Here is a 24,439-nt window from a genome sequence, read left to right as displayed (position 1 = left end):
CCAGACTGTATTGATCCATTTTTATTTTAGGAGTTGCATTCATGAGAGAAGTAGTACATGTACCAGCCGTGGCGAGACAAGTTCCTGTGAACTGCGTTTTTTTTTAACAACCTAAAAAGTTGACATATTTTAAAAAGTAACATTGAAATTCGCTACGAATGGGCATAGTATGATGTTACCGAAATGATGACTTTATGATGTTAGGTCTTGACACAAAAGAGAAGGAAATTTCTCATGGCAACGGTGCTGTGAACAACACCCACCAACGAGTTCCTGGAGCAATTGCACGTCTGTCTGTGCCAGATCAAAAAGACGACAAGGTGATCTTTTATCTTCTTAAAACTGCACGAATGTTAATGAATGTTCCGGATATTATTTGAAAAATAGTTGTTGCAGTGATGTATTACTAGCTTTTGCCGGGTGATTTTGGGCCTATACTTGAGTATAAATCATCATGATCATGTCCGGAAATTTGTAATGTGAGAAATAACATTAGCTAGGCCAAGGCCGTTTTCCAATACTCAACTTCAGCTCAGTCTCAGGCTTCAACTGTTTTTTACTAGCTGACTTTAAAGCTGTAAGCACAGTAATTAGTCTAATCGTGCCACATAACATCAAATAAGATGCAAGAAAGCCAAAACTTACAGTAATCCAACGTAATTTAGGCCTAAACACTTCAGGAGACGAAGTTGAGTATTGGAAAATGGCCCTAGGCTATTGGTTAGGCTCTGAAGTCCGTGTGAACAAATTTCAGCTATCTCTGTCATTGGTAAAAATGTTACAAAAAAGTTTGCTACAGGAGGATGAATTGATACCCTGGACGTTAATCTAAGTGTATTGAAAGGAAAGAGTTCCATAAATGTGATAAGCCAATTAAAATTAATTCCTTGTTTATCATCACCATCTGAATTTCCCTACCACACCAACTTTTTTTGATATTTGAATTTTCCGAATTTTCCTACCACACCAACTTTTTTTGATATTTGATATTTCCAACTTTTTAATTAATTTCCGGGCCTTTTCAACCTTGCAGATGTGTCTGCACCACAAAAAGGGTCTTGTTTTTTTGTGCAGTTGCTGTTGTTACAGCAGCCATAACGCATCTCCCATTTTCTATCATTACAGCACTGCAACTGCGCAAGCGCGCCAACTTAAGCGCGAATTTCAGACTTTATTTCCCTTTAGAAAAATCCTCCAAAGCCTCCGATGAGAAAAGACAAAAAGATTCCTGCTTAGGCCCATACAATTAGAAACCAACATAAAAAACAATTACGGTATAAAACATGATGTTTAGGCAGAAAAAAAAAGTCCAAGCGCGGATTCAAACTCACATACCAGTGGTTCCAAACCTTCCACCTTGACCACTCAGCTACAAGTGTTCAGCGATCCAGGTAATTGTAAAATATATAAACCGTCGTGATGATCAGCTACGTCATCGCACTTGTGCAGTTCAGTGCCGTAACAATAGAAAATGAGAAATGCATTACGACTGCCGTAACGATAGCCACTTCATTTTTTTGTTCTTTAGTCTTGCCCTCAACCATGACCGATTGATCTGATCATGCTGTTATGATATGGAACACTCAAGTATTAACCCTAACTGCCCAAAACCTGCCATACTCCAACAGCAGGTTTTGTGAGGTTTTGGCAGGTTTGGTACCGTACCTGAGGAACTTGTTGTTGAATTTTGTGAGACTTGGGATGAAAGGCCCAGGGAGATGGTGTTGGATTCTGTGTGAGTTGGGACACACAGGGTTCATTGTGTGCAGTGTCTGGCTTGCTGTACCAATTGTTGGACTATGCTTGATTTTGTCAGGTTTGGTACTGTTCAGTGCAAGTCATCCTATACTGCATAGACCCATCCATACCATATCACTCAAACTCCAACGGGCTCATTCTGTTGGAGTTTATCAGGTTTGGTACACTAACCTGCATGTACAAGTACATAGACAAGTACATGAACCTGTTGGATTTTGTGAGGTTCAGTATGCTTTCTAGTGCAGGAGCCTAGGGGGTTAGGGTTAAAATACCGTACAAGAAAGGTATATTTCAACTATATCTGAAAAGTTTGGAAAATATTAAATATCAAAGATCCTCCCGGCCCAAAAATATAATTTTGAGTGATGACAAACAAGGAATGAATTTTATCGGGCCTAAAGAGACATCACGTGACACCTTCTGCATAAACCCAGTATAAGAGGGGCCTGGAAAAGTCTCAGTATTCTGTAAATGCATGCTTCAATATTTTCCTATGCTAAATTTGACTCGTTACAACATATCTCTTTCTGATGGATGATATGTCATTGTGAGGAATAATTAGTGATGTCTTGCACGCAAGATGCTTCCGACTGTCTGTAAAGATGTGTTACCTACCACGCAACTTACATGTAGCAATATTATTTATGAATTTCAGTGCCAATGTGAAGCTCGGTACATGGGTCGAATATTGCAGTACCTGGCTGTCTGTATCAAGCATCATATTTCCTCTATCCATAGTAACTTATCAGCGTCACTTAAGCAATCGCCTCTGCAAGTAAAGCCTCACAGCAAAGACCGCAACCATTGGCAGATTGATCCACCATAGGGCAACACTTGCTCGATCCCCAGTAATTCTCAAAACAATACAGCAAACATTGTTTTACTGTACTAGCCCAAGCAATGCTCAAGGCTACGTACATTCACTTAATGAAACCAGTTCTCTGCCATCTGAAAGAATTTGTCAGCATTATCCATTTCACATCATCACTTTTGTCCCATTGACTTCTTAACGCCTCGTATTTGAACACGTGATTCCAGCCTTGTAAGCATTGCTGATGTCATGTCTGCATTTATGCTCTTATGAGTGCAATTCGTAAAATACTTTAGCATGCCTTTTTGTAACTGAACTCTATTTTGTGGTAAACTAAAAAGAAAATAAAACTTTGATAAAAATTGATCAAACTTCTGTCGGACTTTGGAAAATCTTGGAGGGTGAGGCCATAGCCAAATAAATACATTGCAGGACCGGGTTGCATAGGACTAAGGAGGCCCCATTTGATCAGTCTTAAACTTTTGTTTGCTTAACAGACTCCAGTAACCCTGGAAGCAGAGGGACAAATCCAGGAAGACGAGGCCAGGATGCAGTATCTTACTGCACACGCTGCCTCAGAACGGTCTGCTGATGATGTCATCCACCGTCTCCGTGCTGACCCTAGAGCCGGCCTCTGCACTGAAGAAGCTGTCCATCGACTCAAGGTTCATGGTCACAATGACTTTGAGATCAGCAAGGACGAACCTCTCTGGAGGAAGTACCTTGACCAGGTAATGTTTTCCCTCTTCTAATGGGTAACACCCCAGATGGACATTTGACCTGAACTTCCTATCCTAAGGACATTGCTGAATCCTTGAAAACCAAGTGTTGTTGACAAACAAGTGGCAGGTTATCTGATTAATTGTAAATTACTTTAATAGTGGCAGGCTTTTACCTTTTTCTCTTCAAATCTTGCTAATTTTGGATTTTGATAGATCTTTGGATGTGGGTTTATGTCTTCCAAGAAATTCTTTCAAGGGTTTGACTGCATACCGTTAGTTGGTGTATATTATCGATATTACTTGGCCAAACAAAAGTTATTTTTCCTCTTTTCTGATCTACCCAATTACGAGAGTGCAATTGTAACTATTTGGGGAGAGGGGAATTTGAGAAAATTCGATATTGGAAATATTAAATGAATTAAAAAGTGTCTGTAATGTTTTCAATGTTGTGCAGTTCTAAAGAGTCAACTGAGTTGTTTATACTGTAAGTAGTACCCTATAAAGTATTGTTCCCTTGATTTGAAACAGTTGTCACCTGATTTTAAAACTGTTATTTCTCATAAGAACTTTAAATAGATTCACTTTCATTTCATATTCTGGTAGCAAAAATGAAGTTCTTGGTCTGAGTATTTCCTTCTTTCTTGGTGATTTGTGTTTGGATAGTTCAAGGATCCTTTGATCATGCTGTTGTTGGCTTCCGCTGTAGTCTCAATTGTCATGGGGCAGTATGACGATGCAGTCAGCATCACTGTGGTAAGTTTGATATCATCTAAAGAGAGATCCTTCCGTGTAAATTTCCACATCTGGGTGTGATCTTGTTGTCAGTGGTAAATCATTGAACTATGACCAAAACAGACTTGGGTAATAATCATATTATATGTTTTGTGTTGTGGAAAAGTACCCACATGCATGTGTGCTTGAAACTGGCAGTGAAAAAAATCATTTTTGTTGACGCAGCTGTGTGTGTGATAGAGAATAGATTGGCCTGAGCTTGGAAGATATTAATAGTAAGCACTCCAGCTATGGTACATTAATCCATATATTCCAATATGCATTTTGTGGTTCAGTTAGGACTGTCTGGGTTTCATGCGTGCTTAGTGGTATGTTATTTACAAATGTTAAATCACACTGCTAAAAAATAGTTAGGGACCACTTTTTATTTTGTGTATACTTTCTTATGTGAGATATTTTATTGCTGTAAATGTGCATTTGATTATTTTAAAATGTTTTTGTCCAATGAGAACACCATCTAGACAAACAAAAATGAACGAATTAGACCCCACTCATTGCTTGGAAAAAACAAGTTAAGAAAAAAGTGGTCCTTAACTTTTTTGGAGTTGTGTATTTCATGAGTACAAAAATGTTCAACCAAGGTACCAAGGTTACACATTGAAAATAAACATAAGTTGCCATGATTGATTGGTTTAAGTTTGGTTTTCCTTCAGGTTAATGCATTTTCTATGGGTGGTCCTAAACTGTTGCAATGACTGTAATTTGCTCATTCTTTCTTTGCAGGCCATTTTAATTGTAGTGACGGTGGCATTTGTGCAGGTGAGTTGGTCCGTTTCCACTTTAAGATGCTATCAGATTGCTATATAAACAAAGATTCATATTTGTGTGTGTAGTTAGTATATATATGTAATAATATACTAGTATAGTAATATACTAGTATAGCAGTATATCAAGCAATTTCAGCATCATCTCAAAACATTCTTCTTCTCACAAGCTTTTTCTCTATGAATGCACAATTGAGTTTTTCATTTTTCCACCTAGACCGGCGCCTCTGAATGCTTTGCAGATATAGTGCGCCTTATAAATGCTTTATTATTATTATTATTACTAGTAAATATACAATTATTTGTAAGTATATTTACATGTACATCAAGAAACTATGTAATGCTATATAATTCCAGCTCTCCAGGCAGGTTGGATAAGAGACAGAAATGATCACAGTGAAAATTTTCTTGACACATTCTTTAAACTTAAGTCTTAAAACAATTTTTTACATTAGGGACCACTTATTTAGCAGTGTTGTGTTTTCTGAATCTATGAAAATCATGGATTTTGATTGTGTAGAGTTAATTTAGAAGTTACCAAAGTTATCGTTATCGGTATTATGTGTTGCATTTATTCAGTCAGTGTTGTTGATTTGTTTTGTTTCTTGTTGTTTTGTTCTGTATTTTTGCCTTTGATTTTGAGAAAGTGCCTGGTAGTGGCCGGTAGCTGCTGTTGGGCATCAGAAATAAATTTAAAAAAAAAAAGGGTTATGTCCTTCAGAATGAATTTAATTCTTGAGGGCTTGATATCCTGTAAGTTACGCCATACAAAGGTATTGAGTAGTCTGTCAGTCATGGATGCCTCAAACTTCCAAATTCCCTCTGGTGGTTTTTTCAATCAATTAACACTATGGATATTTCCTCATTTGTATGCAAAAAGGAATTATTTTTTGTGTTCCAGGAATACAAGTCTGAAAAGTCATTAGAGAAGCTGAGTAAACTGGTCCCACCATCTTGCAATTGGTAAGCTGTCCAGTTTAGGATTAAAAATTTCATCAATCCAAAATTTTCTGTGAGAGTAAGTTATACAGAAATATAACAGATCTCTCTATAGGACGTCATCTTCTTAGGAATCTTACGACTACGCACATTCGGTGCCATCAGGTTTGTGGGTACAGTCTGCAAATGCTCTATACCATGGGCGGACTGATCCAAATCTCGTTGAAAGGAAGCACAGTCAATGCACGTCGTTGTTGTTGTAGTAGTAGAATTAATGGCATGTATGGCGTACCAATGCACTTCACAAATATTTGACAGTTGAAGAGAGAAATCTATACAAAGTGTTCATAGTAATAAGCCACTTGGGAGTTAAATTTGAATAAAATCTGGTACACTGAGTTATCTGACTGCATATAAACATAACCATTTGAATTCCCCAGACTAAAGACACTGTTGCTATACCTTGTGATTCGGGGCAAGCTTTTGCATAGCGACCACCATCTCTGGAATGGACTGGTTCCTTCGTGCCGTTCCTATCCATTGAGAATGGTGTATTGTTGCAAGGCGTCTCTTATGTAACTAAGCAAAAGCTTGCCCTGAATCACGAGGTATAGCTACAGTGGTTTTAATATGGATAATTCAAGTTGTCACATGAATTTAAAGAACTCAGGGTACCAGATTTTATTCAAATTTAACTTGCAAATGGCTTATTGTTCCATTTTTGTTTGTTTTTTTAGCCTTGACATTTGTTTCTTATTTTGCTCTTATTGTAGTGTCAGGGATGGTAACCTGTCCAACTTCTTAGCCCGCAATCTTGTGCCAGGAGATACAGTACATTTGACCATAGGAGACAGGGTACCAGCCGATATGAGATTGTTTGAGGTGAATTGTAAAACAATTGAAAAATATTGTTCCATTCAGAAATTTTTCACTTATCTCTGTTGGCCCTTGTTTTAACAATTTTTGATAAGGGAATAAATATGTGCTTGGCCGGTCTTAAACATACGTTTAAGACCGGCTCAGGAGAATGGACACGACTAATTCCCAAGCTGCAGGCAAGGGCATTATCAGCATTCGTTCTCCTGAGCAATGTCTTGGACCGGCCAAGCTCATATTTATTCCCGTTCATAAATACCTTTTTTATTCAGAGAGTCAAGTCAACATATGATGGATTTCCAATGATTTTGTTCCTCAATTTTAGTGTCATTTTCCAAAACACCCCCCCGTCCATTTTATAGTATATTCCTTTTGGAAGTTGTCCAATAGAATCCATTTCAATGAACTTGGTGCATGTGTAGCTCAGACTCCTGGCCAATTAGACCTGATTAAACCTTCTTGAATCCAGGCATAAGTGCATGATTTACGCAGTGGGCATTATCACTTCTCAGCGGGCATTATCAAATGTTAATACATGGTCACGTGACACGTTTTGACCGATAGATTTAGAAAAAATTGTCCCAGGTATTTATGAATTAACAATTAAATTCCAAAGAGGCATTGGTATCCCATATGATTTGGGACAGGACTTTTGGCTACAGCCAAGAGAATAAAATGTTTAAAGATATGAATTAATTGAAGGGTCGTCGTGCCAAGCATTCAAATCTAATTCACAAAGGATTTGGGTCATTGATAGATGACTTCTCTGATTCCCAATTTACATCTGTCTTGCCCCCAAAATATCAGGCATTCCTGTTTGCTGTCCTCTTATTAGGCTGTAGATCTTGCCATAGACGAGTCCAGTTTTACTGGTGAGACGAAACCAAGCAATAAATGTGTCCAAAGGATGAGTACAAGTAAAGGAAACAACACGCCCACGCGGAAGAACATTGCATACATGGGGACGTTAGTCCGATGTGGTCATGGCAAGGTAAGGGAAGTAATTGCTGAAATGTTTTACTCATCCTTGTAGGCTCAGTTTCATAAACTTTGCCCCTCCAGTCATGGAAATTTTCTGTCTCAAAGCAGCTGAGTTCCACGTACAGTAACAGACAGTATAATGTGAAGTCAAGTTGTGAAGTTTTTGTCAGCTTTCCTATATATCATCATCTGTTTACAAAGAGACACTTTGGCCTCAAATCAGGAGTTTTTCAAATTTCTGTTTTTTGGGCAAACTTAAATAGGCTATGCGATGCCTACAACTTGCTGCAATAATTTTTTCCCAAATCTACTGATATCAGCCGAATCACAATGACCTACCTGGGGCAAATTTTAGCTAAACCTCATTTTGCATTTTCACAAAGAGGCAAATTTGTTTTCCATAGATACAGCATTAGCAATAAAGGGCAAATTCATGGGCAAACTCGTTTTGCCATTTTCAAGAGGCAAATTTTACCCCGGAAATGTATACAAATGTATCAATTTTGCACCCGGCATGCACCATAGAAAAAAGCACACGTTTTGACGAATAGACTAAAGTTGCATGAATTTTAGCATTTTCACGAAGAGGTGAATTTGTTTGTTTACAAAATAAACGATCTTAATTGACTTTTATAAGTCATATTTGGCAGTTTTGTATCACTGAAGATCCCCTCTTTCATGCAGTAGCATTTCTTAAGTCAAAGGCATTCTGAATACTGGGGAAATAAGCATTTGAAAGACCATATTCAAATACAATTTAAAAATGTCCTACTCTAGTGATAGTAACAAATTTGTCCCTTTTGTGAAAAGACCGATGATATGTGTGAAAATGATCCTGGGCTCTCTTTAAGTTAAAGATGCACACAGAGCCAACTGAATTAGAACAAGTGTTGTGGAATTTTTTCTGTCAGGGTATTGTTATTGGCACCGGGGAGAACTCCCAGTTTGGTGACATCTTCAAGATGATGCAGGCAGAGGAGGTGAGGAGACATGCTTCTTTGGAACTCATCCCAAACTTGAATGTACATGCAAAATGACCACATTTATTGTAATGGTTCCATTGTAGATTGAAGTGTCAATCACCTTTATAGCCAGGAATATGGTGATGGGAGATGTACATGATGTCTTTTAGATGAGGGCAGTCTAGTGCCATTCCTGTCAATTCAGATGCTCAGTGAGGGATATCTGGCGCCCTCTGCAGTTTGTGCTCACATGGGATAGTACTGTACCCGCAGGCTTGAAATTGGTTCTGGACCTGAATTTGTGACTCAAGAACTATGAAATGTCTAAAACATAGCTGGCTTCCCGCTGTTTGTGCAGCAAATACTTAATGCGGTGAATTGAAGCCACGCTATGTCCTTACAACCCCCAGGCACCCAAGACGCCGTTACAGAAGAGCATGGGAACCCTTGGCAAGCAGCTATCATTTTACTCCTTCTGTATCATTGGTCTAATCATGCTGTTAGGATGGTTGCAGAACAGGAGACTACTGGACATGTTCACTATTGGTGTCAGGTAATGATCTGTAGATTCCTAATTGTTTGTCTATAAAGCAGACCACCCACCCTAGCTGTACTCCATCCTGAGGTTTGGCATTACCACACAATAGATTGAAAAGTATTTAAATGAGCCTTGAGTTCATTTAGATTTTGAATCTGGTGTGTGGTAATGCCTGACCTCAGGAAGGAGTGCGGCATGTTGGCAGGTCTGATAAAGGGGTGTACTGTAATGGGTGGATGCCAAAAATCCCCCTTAATGGTGGTAAAGGAATAGGCTGGGATAACACCAGGAAACCTGCATCAAGGAACATCATTGCATGCTAACACAGCGCCCCCTCTTGTTCATGCACGGAGCCTATGAGGAGATTATCCACTGGTACTCATGTCAGTGACCAGTTAGGGTTCTGTCTGTCTTTACAGTCTGGCTGTTGCTGCCATACCAGAGGGTCTACCCATTGTTGTCACGGTGACATTGGCCCTCGGTGTCATGCGGATGGCAAAGCGAAAGGTCATTGTGAAGAAACTCCCGATAGTGGAAACGTTAGGTAAGATAACGAATCACACATAAATCAGATCGATGTCAGTCCTCTTCATTCTGTTAAATAGATTCATTTTCAAATGTTCAAAGTAGACCTGTACCATAATGATCTAACCCTTTCTTTACTTGTGCACTTTCCTGTGGCACGTGGGACGCAATCCATCAGGTCCCCATAAGGAAGTGCACGTGTAAACAAAGTGTGATGTCATTATGGTACAGGTCTATTAATAAATGGACTCCTTTTAATCCCGTCTACTCTAAATTTGACAAACTTCAACACCTGTATATAAATAGTTCTGCCCACAGGGCATTAAATGTAAAGAATGTGCCATTAGCAGAGAATTCAGGAATTTCAAAATCCTTAGGGTTAGTTTATTCTTGTTTTAATGTGAGATATTTTTGTTGGTTTTCCTGCAGGCTGTGTGAATGTTGTCTGCTCAGACAAAACTGGAACGCTGACCAAAAATGAGATGACAGCTATCTCCATTTTTACGTCAGACGGCATGAGAGCAGAGGTAGAAACTTATATCCACATTCCATTTAAGAAACTGTTATTGCTAAATTGATTTCACATCATGGTCGGTCCACAAACAAATCAAATCAAGTAGATTTCATTTGTTATACTCTGTCAAATCTTTGACCTTTGTAACTTCTCCAAGGGTAGCCTGGCTGAAAAGAGAAACCTATCTCTTACTGTTTAACATAATTTGCGAATGTTGTGAGCCTGTTGGGGTTTTTCTTTCTCTGTGTTAATTCTGTTCGTACTTTGCCATCTTTTTTCAGGTGACAGGCGTCGGTTATAACAGCCATGGCACAGTCTTGTACGAGGGTCATGAAATGGAGAGCTATTCCAACCAGTCCATTGCTCGAGTAGTCGAGGTCAGTCCATGTTCGTTTCATGCTCTTAATTGAGCGAATGCTTCCTGAAATTGTGATTTACTTCCAAGAAGGGATGTTATTCATGAAAGGATTCCTATTTGTCTTCGCCACACGTGTCTGGACTCAGTGAGTTCTTGTGCAAATCCTGTCCTTGCTAAACTTGGGTCCAGTGTTGAAAGAGAAAACTTTGACAGAATCCTGATAATTACATGAAAATGGAATCACTTAGGTAAACTCTCCCTAATTGTTTTTTTTTTGACATCTGTTTGCAGACTGGATGTGTTTGCAACAACGCTGAAATACACAATGACTGCTTGTATGGTCAGCCAACAGAGGGCGCCCTCCTCGCTCTCGCAATGAAGGTTTGCAGTGCATTATTTTTATGTAAAATTCATTGTTAAACATTCAATTGTATCGCAGTTACTCTTGCTTACCATAGAAGAGTGAAGAATTTGCTTTCCAAACATTGTTTCTTGCACATTGCTTCTTGTGTTTATTTTTATATGTACCAATGAAGTCAGAGAGTTCAGGCACTGTGCACTAAAAGAATCTAGTTTACCCATACTTACTGGACACCTGTTCCTAAATCTACAAATTGAAGGAAGTACAGAGTTGTTTGGACCTCTTCTATCAGCCTTTGATGTTACAGTTTGTAAGATTTCCAAAGATTCTTTTCTGGTTCTTCATCTCTTCACAGATGAGATTAGACCATCTTCGCACTGAGTACATCCGCATGTCAGAGCAACCCTTTAGCTCAGACACTAAATGGATGGCAGTGCATTGCCGAGAGCGAAGTGCCAGCCATCTTGAAGGAACAGAGATCTACTTTGTCAAGGGGGCTATGGAGAAAGTCCTGGGGCTGTGTCGGACTTACAACAGGTCGAACCAGGCAGAGTGGCTGACTGATGCAGTGAGGGAGGAGTTCATTCAAGAGGCGGTCCAGATGGGTGTGGCAGGTCTTAGAGGTAAGATACCTGCAGTGTGTGAAGTGTAAATGGCTAACGCTCCGACCATACCCGTGAGCACAGATTTTATAGCGCCGCGTAGTGGCGTAAGATGGATAATTCGGCCGTGAAGGTGTTATCACCATGGGCGCCATTCGAGTGTGAACATTCATGTGTGTGCGTGCCTGTCGCGGAGCCTGCGCCTGTGCATTAACATGCACTGCGCAGGCGTAGTCCAACCAGAATGGCGCCTATGTGATAACAACGTTTTACGCGTATTCATGGTGAAGTTCCCCATCTTGCGCCGCTACGTGACGCTATACGACCTTTGCCCGTGAGAGGGGTGTTGGTGAACACTGTTTGATGACAGAGTGAAAATTTATTGGATTTTGTACAAAAATAGGTACATTCCTGTCCTGAAACCTTGCTATAAGTGTGGCGTTGGTGCACATTCTGTTGAAAAATTGGTCTTGCATTCTGTGCATGATTCACATGCCTACCCACTGTGCTTGTCCCTTGATTTGCAGTCACACATCCCCTAGTTGTGTTCCTACAAAACCTTACATAGTCAGTTTGAGAAAGTTGCTGTTGGTTCATATTTTGATTAACCATCTTGTGAGTTCTGCAAGCTAGTTGGCTCTCACAGACACTTCAACTGTTTTAAATTTATCACATTGCATCCCCTTTTTCAGTGGTTGCCATGGCAGTTGGTAAGAACATGGACTCCCTGACGTTTGTCGGCATGGTAGGTATCTTAGATCCACCACGACCAGGAGTCAGAGAGGCTGTAGAAACTCTCATCAGTACTGGAGTAGCCCTCAAGATGGTCACAGGAGACTCAAAAGAGACTGCCATAGCCATAGGTAGGAAATTTAAAAGACATTTCATTGAACTTTATAGTTTGGGTAACTGTTTTGAGCAGAGTGGTTACCAGAAATACTTCAGATTTTTAGCTTTGAGCTGAAGGTATTTTAGAAAATGAAAAGCACCTACTATGTGTGTAGTGTGTATCTGTCTAGAGCAGAAGCACCCCCTCATTGGTTGAAAAGAACCAGGTTGGTTGGGAGGCTTCATTTTACTGGTAGCGACGCTACCTTAACATGCGTTTCATAGTCATTTGTGAACCAGTGAAGTGCAGTTCCCGCTAAAGACCCTCTCTCTTGGTCCAGCTCAGGGCACATTGGGGTATGACCTTGGACAGAATATTTCAGAGTATTCTAGTGAGCATATTTATACGCTATACCTGGAAAAGTTTGACGGTGTTTGATTTTCACATTTGTTTTTTGTGCAATTTGTCTGAGTAGCGAGTCGATTGGGAATCTATGCCGAGGGTAGCTTAGCTCTCTCTGGGGATGTGGTTGAGAACATGGACATGATGAAGCTAGCCTGTATGATCAACAGAGTGAGTTGCATTGCTGAGGTCTTATTCCAGACGGATGCCTTATGCCATGGTATAGAACGTGGCAACTCCTTTGCTCTGTAAGACCTTTTGTGACGTTATAAAACTACTGTGGCATTGTGCAGCCTTTGTTATAAGCACCATGACTTCCCTTTGACAAGCCCTTTTGAGAGGTATAGCCTATCATAGGAATACTTATATTTGAAGCTTTTGACAGCTCCCTACAGTGATGCTTGTTTGAGCTGCATCCATATACTTGAAGCACTTCTTTGAAGCTTGAGATCAGGTTAAGCTAGAGTGTTTAATACTTAAGGATGGAGCATGTCCTGCAAGGAGATTGTTTGTAGCAGTGATGTATAGCCAGGAATTTTGTGTGTTTCCCCTTTAATAATAATAATAATAATAATAAAGCATTTATAAGGCGCACTATATCTGCAAAGCATTCAGAGGCGCCGGTCTAGGTGGAAAAATGAAAAACTCAATTGTGCATTCATAGTGAAAAAGCTTGTGAGAAGAAGAATGTTTTGAATGTTTACATGTCAATGCAATGAATGTATAAAAGTCCAAAGCATTCTAGGATTTATGTACACTGTAATCTTTAATACATTTGATAAGGGTTTTCGTGATTTCATTAACTGAATTCTGGAGTGTTACTTGCCCTGCAGGTGAGTGTATTCTACAGATCAAGTCCGAGACACAAGCTCAAAATTGTCAAGGTAAATATTAAAGACACATGTTAGTTTTGTATTAATGTCACTCAGTGTCATCAGACCTGGCTGAAGTTCCTAGAAATTGTCTGGCTACAAACTGTTAGCCTGATGAAAAAAAATTTGAAAATAAGAAACTGTGCAGTTGTGATTGTCCCGAAACTATGCTATTGACTTATGGGTTCGTTTTACTATGATAACCTTGATAGTTGTTTGGGTATTCTTCTCCCCATAGGCCATGGATTAAAAACATTTTTTTGGTCAAATATCAGGCAAATTTACAATACATTAAAGTGCAAATGTTGCATTGAGAAGTAACTGATTCCTTCCTCCTAATATTGTATGTATTGAAAGGTGATCAGCTCTTTCTTCATTGGGTCACAAAACTACAGGCTTTGCAGTCGAATGGCATGGTGGTAGGCATGACAGGGGATGGCGTGAATGATGCGGTGGCTTTGAAGACAGCTGACATTGGCATTGCCATGGGTATGACAGGCACCGACGTCAGCAAAGAAGCGGCGGACATGATCTTGGTGGATGATAACTTCATCTCCATCATGGCGGCTATCAAAGAAGGCAAAGCCATCTTCTACAACATCAAGAACTTTGTCCGCTTCCAGCTCAGCACGTAAGTCAGACAGGTTCCGTCTGTTCTCATCGGCTCCTCATGTTAGATTTTTGGATCAAGAAATCCTGTTTATATCGGTGAACTGCATGATTAATATGGCTCTTTAAAAACTGATTTATAAGATTGTCCAAAACTGTGGGCAGAGAAAGAAATCAACAAATTTCTAAAGCAAACTACTTTTAGGAAAATAAGTTGCAAAAGCACAGAAACAAGAACTGAGAATTAAATATTTTGTTAATTCTGTTCATCCAACAGCGCACTCAGTGCTAGTTACAGGGTGAAGTGACAGAAGACAATCAAGAAATGTTCCATTTTTGAGGTAGGAGGAAAACCCTGGACAAATAGTCCAGACAAAACCTACGGAATCAGGCAGGGACTGAAAACCCAATCCACATGCTGACCTGGGTGGAATTCGAACCCAGGTTGCAGAGGTGGAAGGCAAGGAAAGAGCCACTACACCAGCCTGACTCCTCACGTCAAGTTGATGATTGTCAATTGATGTTGAATGTTTGATTTATTACAGGAGTATTGCTGGTCTGTCGTTGATAGCATTGTCGACGTTGCTTCAATTTGATGATTGTCAACTGATGTTGAATGTTTGATTTATTACAGGAGTATTGCTGCTCTGTCGTTGATAGCATTGTCTACATTGCTTCAATTTCCCAACCCACTCAATGCAATGCAGATTTTATGGATTAATATCATCATGGACGGACCACCTGCACAGAGGTAATGTGTCAGCAGTATTGTGTTTTTCTGGCTGGTTCTCATGTATGGATGTATTTATGCAAAGTACCCATTTACTTGAATATTCGTAAGGATTGAAAATTGTTGCTGGCATGTATTTTAATCCCAATCTTCTGGGCTGTTTTTCATTTGTTCTTTTTTTCCAAGTGACTTTTTTTTCGTGGGTTTTAAAGTTTCTTTTTTTCCTGCTCACTCTGTTTAATTGTTTTTATTTATGAATTTTTCCCTGGTAGTCTTGGTAAGGAACCAGTGGATAAGGATATTGTTCGGCAGGGACCACGTCGAGTTAAAGATCCCATGATAACACGGAGTCTGCTTATCAACGTGATTACATCTGCATTCATCATTGTCTGTGGGACGCTCTGGGTCTTCTGGCGAGAGGTAAGTGGCAAGGTTAGAAACACAAGACAGGTCAGATAAAAATACAAGGTTCGGAATTGACTGGGTTCATTCTTTTTGTAAGAGGATGTGGAAAAATTCAACCTAGAGCCATACTAGCGGTGAACATAACTTGCAAGAATATTCTTGTCCATTATGTGTCAAATGATTATTATGGTGTAATTTGTCTGCCGTTATTGTACCACCCAAAGAAACCTCTCGAGTTTACCATCACGGTGCAATCTTGTAATATGTGTTTTCTGCAATAGTGGGAATGACAACATCGTGTATGTAATATACATATGCAATATAAATATGACAATGTAATATAAATATGACAGTGTAATATAAATTTGACAATATTATATACAGTGTTTGTATAGTCACGTATGTAATATACATATGATGCCATATACATTCAATGGTTGTAGTATGTCACCTTATTTCTGTCTTATCATTTCAATGGAAATTCAAAAATTATATTGATGCACATTTCAAAGTTGGTTATTCTGAATGGATGGATTTGATAAGGGAATAAGAAGGCAATAGTTTAACTATTAACTTAGTATTAACTAATACTAAGTCTGTTTAGTGTATGTGTACTTGTTGGGAAGTGAAAGCATATCCTGTCTGGTACCAGAGACGTAAAATGTAAATAAACAACCTGGTATGAATGAAGACACATGAATGAATGGATTAAAGGGGTCATTCCATGGAAATGTAAAGCTTTCAACCTCATAATAGCAGTGTTTTAGTCAGACTACTCAAGACCTTCATAAGACAACACGAGACCAACATAAGACCTCTAGTCTGAATTTAAGTCAAAAGCTATTCAAATGAAATGCAACTAAAGCATTCCTTTGTCACTGTTCATCCTGAACTAGTGAATGGTCTTGTCATTAGTCGTGTGTCTGGTCTTGTGCATGGTCTTGTGTCTGGTCTTGTGCATGGTCTTGTGTCTGATCTTGTGTCTGGTCTTGTGACTGGTCTTGTGTCTGATCTTGTGCATGGTCTTGTGTCTGGTCTTGTGTCTGGTCTTGTGCATGGTCTTGTGCGTGGTCTTGTGCCTGGTCTTGTGTTTGGTCTTGTGTCTGGTCTTGTGTTTGGTCTTGTGTCTGGTCTTGTGCATGGCCTTGTGTCTGGTCTTATGACTGGTCTTGTGACTGGTCGTGTGACTGGTCTTATGACTGGTCTTGTGACTGGTCTTATGACTGGTCTTGTGACTTGTCTTGTCTTGTCACTGTTCTTGTGTCTGGTCTTATGACTGGTCTTGTGTCTTGTCTTATGAGTTGTCTTGTATTTGGTCTTGTGACTGGTCTTGCGTCTGGTCTTATGACTGGTCTTGTGTCTGGTCTTGTGACTGGTCTTGCGTCTTGTCTTGTGCATGGCCTTGTGTCTGGTCTTGTGTCTGGTCTTGTGTCTTGTCTTGTGTCTGGTCTTATGTCTGGTCTTGTGTCTGGTCTTGTGTCTGGTCTTGTGATGGTCTCGATTACAATACTGCATAATAGCAGTCAAAAGAAAATCTCATTTTCTTCATCTACTAAAGATATGTCTAACTTTATTGTCAAACAATCACAAATGCTGTTTTGATTTTTTCTGTTTGTTTACCCTTTTTTAAGCAAAATGTGTGCTGTTCCCCTTTAAATAACCAGCATTCAGGGGAAGGAACAAGTTTTATTTGTTTATATTCAAGGTGGAATTGAGAAAAGAAACTTTTATTGTTTACTGGAATATTTTTGTGGTTCTGTAAGCTTATTGGTGGTTTGACTCCCTCACATAGTGATTTCTTTGAGGTACCTGCAGTTTGTAGTTGTTATGCGACATGTTTCATCGGAGTCTGATCTTTCACTTCTGACCTATATATTCCTGGGCTTATAGGGAACCAGGATAAAGCTGCTGGTCTGTTGACCTGACATGCCCCAGAAAATTCAGTCTGCTGTCTTAGTTTCGCTATCCATACACACATGTACATGCATGAAGCCAGCTAGTGAGGAGACCTGCACATACATTGCTGCCAGCAGAACAGCGTGTCACCCCTTGTTTGGCTTCAGAATTCATGGAGTTGGGATTGGCCCTGACCTTTATAGCTTTTCAACATACATGTAAATTGAATGCCTAGATTAAGTTGTAAACCTGTGCCGTTGTATGGATATTCAAGTAAATATCTGGGAAGTGTGTTAAAAAAACAAAGGGAGAGATACCTCAAGGGTACTTTTCAACTTCTTGGATATACATGTACACGGACGTTTTTTAACCAAATTTTTAGTACTTTGTACAATCGGGGTGATAATAATGTTATATGGCCCTCACCTTGTCATTTAGATCAGCATTGGTCAGTACTTACGAGAGGTAAAAGAGAATTCATGGCATAAGAGATTGTCGTGTAGCTGATCATGTAATGTCTATGTGGTATGTACCCGTGCAGTTAACCCAAACCCCCTAGGGGATGTGCAAAATCGTATCAAAATGGGAGGATTCAGGGCTGTTAGGGTTAAGGAAATGAATTAATCATTTTAATGTAGAGTACACATATACAGTGTTTTTTAGAAGTTTTAAAACACTACGGCAAATGTAGTTCAGAGAATTTCTCCCTTTTTACAAAATGTTTAGTCAGGGATATGTGCACCTGTAGATTTTATATTAATTTACAGTAGGTAGGTTAAATTACATGTAGGCTGTGGCTTTTTAAGTTCATTATTATTGGGGAAAACAACTCTCATTTGCAATTGCTGTTTGTGATAAATCGTATGTCTGTGTGAATACCATCTATGTTTGCTCACTGCCAATGTTCCTTGATGTGACCAGTGTTGACGTGTCTTGAATTCAAGCCATCTGCCTAACAAAATGAAGGAGCAGACACAATAGCCCTAACAGTTTCAAATCCTCCAATTTCAATACCATTTTACATACACCCTTGGGGGTTAGGGTTAATCTATAGGGTCAATATGTTCGGTTGTGTTTGTGTGTTGTATCCCTTGGCAACAGGTTGGCCACTGTGCCAAATTTGAATAGGAGCCTGGTGGAGCATGTGGTTTGTGGCTGGAGCCACATTGTATGTGTGCATTTGTAATAAGCTTGAATTGATCTTGTGACTCAGCTGAAAATTAACCTGTCCCCCCCCCCCCGATATTCTCCATCCATGAAACATCTTCAGCAAAGTGTGCATCAATTTCATTATTAAAGGTCTTGATTGCTGGATTATACAAAGATTTCCATCAATTTCACCACATTGTCAAACCCTCATTATGCATGTAAATTACCCTTCATTTATAAAATGTCATCAAGCAATTGATGCTGTTAAAATGATTAAATGTACAAGTGAAAGTGTTTTATGTGTTTCCAAAGGAAAGCTAGTGTTTAGTAGAACCGTAAGTGTCCTTGCTCACAGGATGTCACAGAGCCAAGCTCATAGAGCCAAGGACGTCACTTCTGCCAGTTACGATTACCAAATGTAGATGTGTAATTTTGCTTTCATAAAAACACCTGTTATCATCATTTGTTGTTATCTAGCTAGTAAGTTTGTTACTGGCTTCAAAATTTTGCTTGGATGAATATATGTGTACCATGTGTGTTCAGTTTGCAGTTCATTTTCCACATGTTGGTATACAAATATGTAGCCCTGACTAAGGAATGCCTTAATTGTCATGGGATTTGTCCTGGTGCATTTCATCCTGACACTTCTGTGCTTGAGGCTTGTGGAGAAAAGTATGTTGAAAGGACCTGTGGAATTGTTTTTTTCCTGAAAAATGCTGTTTGATTGTATAAAAACTAATCGGACACCCCCAATCACTTTCACAGGTATTTTTTCCCCAGAGATATGTAATACAAAACTGCTGCCAACTGCTGCCAACGGCTTGCTGACTACTCTTTTGTTTTTGTTTCTCAGATGCGAGATAACATCATCACCCCGCGAGACACAACCATGACGTTCACATGTTTTGTTTTCTTTGATATGTTCAACGCCCTCAGCAGCCGATCACAAGTAAGAACATATCATCCCCCCCTTCCTGAGTCCTTTGTGCTCCTCCACACCCTCATCCTGCCCCCATATCCCACTCCCTCCCCCCAACTAGCCACGCCCCTCACCCCTCATGCAGTGTGACCATTTCACTTTCTCGTTACAGTAGTGTGACCTTTGTCAACACTTGCATCTCTCTTTAATGTCAGCTGATCCCTTTTCTGTATTTATAAATCTTTGATGCTGGGGTTATGTGATAATTCAGAAATTGAAATTATTCTGGAGACTTTGATTGAGCATTAATTGACCTGTTGATGTTTGCCTGTTTGCCATGGCCTTGTGATGATCCAGTGGAGTACTGTATGCTGAGGTTTGTTCGTCTCAGATTTTGCACGCTCCATGTTCATTTTGAATATTATTTAATTGGACAACATTTCACAAGGTGTGTTGACGTGATGAAAAATCAATTTGACGTCTCGTTAAAGTAATTATACTTTTCACAATCATTTTCATTGCTAGGAATATCTGTTTGACAGATGTGAGAGGAATTGAATGTTGTAAGGAACTGTTAATCATTATTTTCCGTAATGTTTTGTTTTATCGTTGTGTTTTTTCTCATAAATGGTAATGGCTTAATAATGAATGCCCCATGTAGGTATTTTTCTCTGTTTTTACCATAATTAATTCCCAGCAACCTTCCATCCAATCCACAGACGAAATCCATCTTCACGATTGGTTTGTTCACCAACCGCATGTTCATCTATGCTGTGGTAGGTTCCATCATGGGACAGATGGCTGTTATTTATTTCCCACCCCTCCAGAAGATCTTTCAAACCGAAGCATTAACGGCATATGGTGAGTCGAGCATCTGGTTCATTTATTTGATTTCCCACTTGGGTTCTGGCTCTCCTGTGGACAAAACAGGAAAGAGGAATTACTGAATGTTTTCCTGGATCTGTTCATACCAGTACCTTTGTATAGCACCAATTTGATATCCTCTCTGTGTTTGTTAAAGAAAGCATGTCAGCTGCAGCATAGATCTCTCATTACAATAATTCATTTGCATTCTTTCACTTGTCACCAAGTGCATAAGTCAACTTGTTTTCCTGTGGTGCTCTTTCCTATATTTGAATAAATTAACATCACATTAGAGGCATATTCTTGTTTGTTTTTCATTGCTTTTTGAACAAATGACACGTTTCTGTGTAATTCTACCTATATATTCCTGAACATTCTATTTAGTTTCCTTAACCCTAACAATCCTCAGTCTTCCAACAGGTGAAGGATTGAGGACTGTTAGGGTTAATCTTCTAAAATCCAACACAGTGAGGTAAATCAGGGGGCGGGTCAGGAACTTAGACTAGAAGAAGATGTTGATCCAGTGTTAAGATCCATGAGCCCTGATTCCTTCAAAGTAGTGCAGAGCCTAAATTATAATCATGCTTTTATGGATGTGCAAAACGTACTCCTTCTTTTGACCCCCTCCTCCACAAAAATGTATTTCAGATGTCTTCATCCTTGCTTTAATGTTTGAATGACAGGAGGAATTGGTTAATGAGTAATCTACTGCATTGGATAGACACATTTCGTGTCTGCCCTGGCCTGGGTGGTGTTGAGATATCGTTTGATAGGCTGCTCTGCTCGGTTTATTTATTCAGCTGGCAATGGTTTCCTTGTCTATGCTTCACAATAATATTTTTATAATTGAAGTTTTTGGTTGTTAAATTCCTATAAATCTCTTAAATTCTGAAATTGATTTACGATTAGATTAACATTGGATTTGAAAGAGTAAAAAGAAAAGATTATGTAAGGAATATATAAATTTCAAGTATTGGAATAATACTGTCATTGGGTATCAATTTTTGAAATATCGCCAAAATACAAAATGTGACAAGCATTAGAATGGCTTGACAAACAGTCTGTCTTTCCTTGATTATATTTATCGGATGCTTAATGCCAATGGAACACAAACTCTATTGAAATCTTTTACGTAGTGTGCCACTACTAAATGTCATCTCATAGACATGTAATAAATTAAAGGAACAAATCTTAATTCTTATGCATTTTTTGATTGCTGATCCACACAGAATGCAGTGTGTCCCTCCAAAGATGAATACCATTTGAAAGGACAATTCCATTAAATTCATTTCGTTTGCACTAAACTCGGAAAATAATTCACTTGGGAATTGATGTAATTGGAAGTTAAATCCTCCATTAGTGCTTAACAGCAGAAACTAAAAATAGTTAAAATTATTGATTTTTGTGATTAATCTTCTCAAATCAATTCAATGTATTATGCAGTATTCTTGGGGAGGTTGTTTTATCTGAAAGCGGTTTACTGCAATTGATGAGTTGAGTGTTGTCCCCTACAAAAAAAAAATTTAATACCAATAACGAGCCATTTTTCCCAACAGCTGTTGCCATCAAAGAATGGGAGGGCAGCAGCCCTCAAGCCTTGTGTTGTTAGAATTGATTTGTTTTCTAATATCCAGGTCTTTCTGACCTTAGTATTTCGGAGGTGTGATTGTAGTTTACTTTCGGCCGATTGTTTTTTTTCTGGCATGACATGCATTCACATGATGTGCATGTACTTGATTTTCAAAATTATCATTATTCAGAAGTCTATGTGTTCTTGTACAGGTACATGTATATTCAATACTCTCACAGATACTATCACAGTGAAATTCATTAACATTTTCCCTTGATAGGTTGGAAAAATTCTGTCTCACTCAAACAATTAATTTTTTATGGGGGGCTTTTTAAAAACATTTTAGGCTGTGCGTTTTCCTTGTCTTGGTTTCATCAGGGCCAAATAATTTTAATTTTTTTAATTTTAAAGCTCCTTGCTTGAAAATTTGGCTTTTGGGTTAGTTTGCATGTCTTTTATTCAAAGATCTTGAGGATTAATTAAGGAATAATTCTTTTTTTTGGGCCTCTTTTATGGCAGATTTGTCGCTCCTGGTTATACTCACATCCTCCGTGTTTGTTGTCTCTGAAATTAAAAAGTGGGCACAGCGACAGAGAGACAAACATTATGCCGTCAACCAACCGTTCAAACATGAGTACGTATGACGGGTACTCTCCCCTCTACTGCCTTACCGTGTAGGTTTGTATTTGTTTTCAGGGAAACTGTGTCTTGGAGACTTACCAGTAGATGCTCAGTGCATATTTTATAATTGGCTTGTAGCTCGCTGACTCATGCGTGTCAAGGCCAGAATACAACGTAAGTTTTAGAGCGTCCCAACCACCCAACTTGTTCTGCATGATTGGTTACCGAAGAGCAGCAACTTAATAGCCATTATGCCACAGGTTATTACAGTCATGTATCAACATAATTGTAATAACATATTTTTGTAACCTGCAGAAATGCTGCCTGCACTCTTTATCTGGACATGTGTTGACAAGTTATTCTGGACAGTTGATTGTTCTACCAGGCCCAACTGATCATTTTGTTGAGTCTAAAAAAATTATCTGGATCTGATTTACCTGCCTAGTAGCTGATTGGATTTGAATTTGGTGCAACAGTCTCGACACTAATCATGATGAATACATTAGCGTGTATTTCTGTGTTAAGTTTTCTTTTAATTTTGTGTGTCAAAGGTGGCAGATATATTTTTGGTGATGTTTTTACGTGAGTTAGGGCTACAGTCAACTCTTGTGAAGGACTCTCTTATTAGAAAAACTGTCATCAAGAGTAAATTCTTCTTTTCTGGTTTTTCTCCACTCCTTGTGTAAGTCTCAGAAAGGAATTTATCTGGTTCCTGTAACTTTGTTCATACTAGAGTTGACTGTCCATGGCAGGTGTCTCAGACATTTCTTGGAAAGCTGATTATGAAGACTAACTTGTACTTTTGAACAGAGAAATATTGATCTAGATGCTAGCAAATCTTTGAAATGTTATTATACTAAATTATATTTCAGTGACAGCATACTGAATATTTACTGTTTATTTTTAAGGTGTTGTTACTAACAAACGGTTGTGGGGGGTGGGGTGGGTGGAACAGGACAGTTTTTTGGGGTGGGGTGGGTGGAAGAGGACAGTTGTGGGGGTGAGGTGGGTGGAAGAGGACAGTTGTGGGGGTGAGGTGGGTGGAACAGGACAGTTGTGGGGGGTGGGGTGGGTGGAACAGGACAGTTGTGGGGGTGGGGTGGGTGGAACAGGACAGTTGTGGGGGTGGGGTGGGTGGAAGAGGACAGTTGTGGGGGTGAGGTGGGTGGAAGAGGACAGTTGTGGGGGTGAGGTGGGTGGAACAGGACAGTTGTGGGGGTGGGGTGGGTGTTAGTGGGAGAGTGTTGACCATGTTGAGTATAAATGGACTGTTAAGTGACATTTCTTACACGTGTGTATATTTTACACCATGAGTCACATGACTTCATGATACACATGGGATACGCATTCTGAAATTTGATTGGCCTTATTCCGTGACATGCCTCCGTGCTGTTCCATGGGTTGGTCTTATCAAGTTTGGACACCTGCACAAACTATACTTCGCCACCAGCATAAACACTTAATTTTTGTTACTGTTCAGGTAATACCAGCGTACAGCTAGGCAATAGCTCACATCCATTCCCTTATGTTGACAACAACAGGCCAATATGTCCACTGATGTCCCTGAGGCTTCAGTAATATTAAGCACATACAGTGACATCCATTCCCTTATGTTGACAACAACAGGCCAAAATGTCCATTGATGTCCCTGATGCTTCAGTAGTATTAAGCACATACTGTTTCAGTTTTAGTAATTTATTTTTCTTGATGACTTTAATTGTGTTTCAGTATTAGTATCTTTCTAATATCTTAAAATGACTGCTCTCCAAGTTGGAGATGTTAGTTCCAAGCATTCATGAGAGTTTTTCCTGAAGTTTCTTTTCCTTTTTAATTTGATTATGATCAAGTGTTAATTTTGGATTTTTGCCGTGCCCGAGGTGTTATTGTTACTCATTGGCCAGGGCAAAAATCCAAAATTCAGATTAACATCTCTCCGACGCAAGTTCATCCTTAGAAAAATGATCAAGTGGTTATTCTGCGCGAGTTTGGACTCTGTCAGTCAGTATTTGGGAACTTTTCCCATGATGCTTTACTTCTGTCATGCTTTGGATAGAAAAGCTGTCTTTGCGA

At 39.3% G+C, this 24,439-nt stretch overlaps 1 protein-coding gene across 4 annotated transcripts; it reads left to right on the top strand.

Annotated features, from left to right (window-relative positions):
* Window positions 1-24: 24 nt before the first annotated feature.
* LOC110974749 (calcium-transporting ATPase type 2C member 1-like) lies at window positions 25-23,323 on the top strand. 4 transcript variants are annotated; one of them, XM_087138379.1, is made up of 24 exons: window positions 25-320; window positions 3,067-3,300; window positions 3,955-4,044; window positions 4,807-4,842; window positions 5,749-5,810; window positions 6,560-6,668; window positions 7,498-7,653; window positions 8,555-8,623; window positions 9,016-9,158; window positions 9,563-9,687; window positions 10,098-10,195; window positions 10,464-10,559; window positions 10,832-10,921; window positions 11,257-11,524; window positions 12,196-12,366; window positions 12,808-12,905; window positions 13,568-13,618; window positions 14,002-14,237; window positions 14,850-14,966; window positions 15,218-15,365; window positions 19,249-19,344; window positions 20,034-20,175; window positions 22,268-22,382; window positions 22,685-23,323. In XM_087138379.1, exons 1-24 carry the CDS (start codon window positions 195-197, stop codon window positions 22,719-22,721), a joined length of 2,913 nt encoding a protein of 970 aa, XP_086994505.1. In that variant the 5' UTR covers window positions 25-194; the 3' UTR covers window positions 22,722-23,323. The 4 variants fall into 4 exon arrangements, with proteins under 4 accessions (XP_086994505.1, XP_086994506.1, XP_086994508.1 ...); XM_087138380.1 differs by having other exon boundaries at window positions 22,268-22,422; XM_087138381.1 differs by lacking the exon at window positions 25-320 and adding an exon at window positions 396-479.
* Window positions 23,324-24,439: the final 1,116 nt, after the last annotated feature.

Source organism: Acanthaster planci, linkage group LG06 (assembly GCF_054643075.1).
Source record: "Acanthaster planci isolate LZ-2023a linkage group LG06, COTS_SCS, whole genome shotgun sequence".
NCBI lineage: Eukaryota > Metazoa > Echinodermata > Asteroidea > Valvatida > Acanthasteridae > Acanthaster > Acanthaster planci.
The sequence above is the reverse complement of the archived record's forward strand: the minus strand, read 5'-3'. Positions and strand labels throughout refer to the sequence as shown.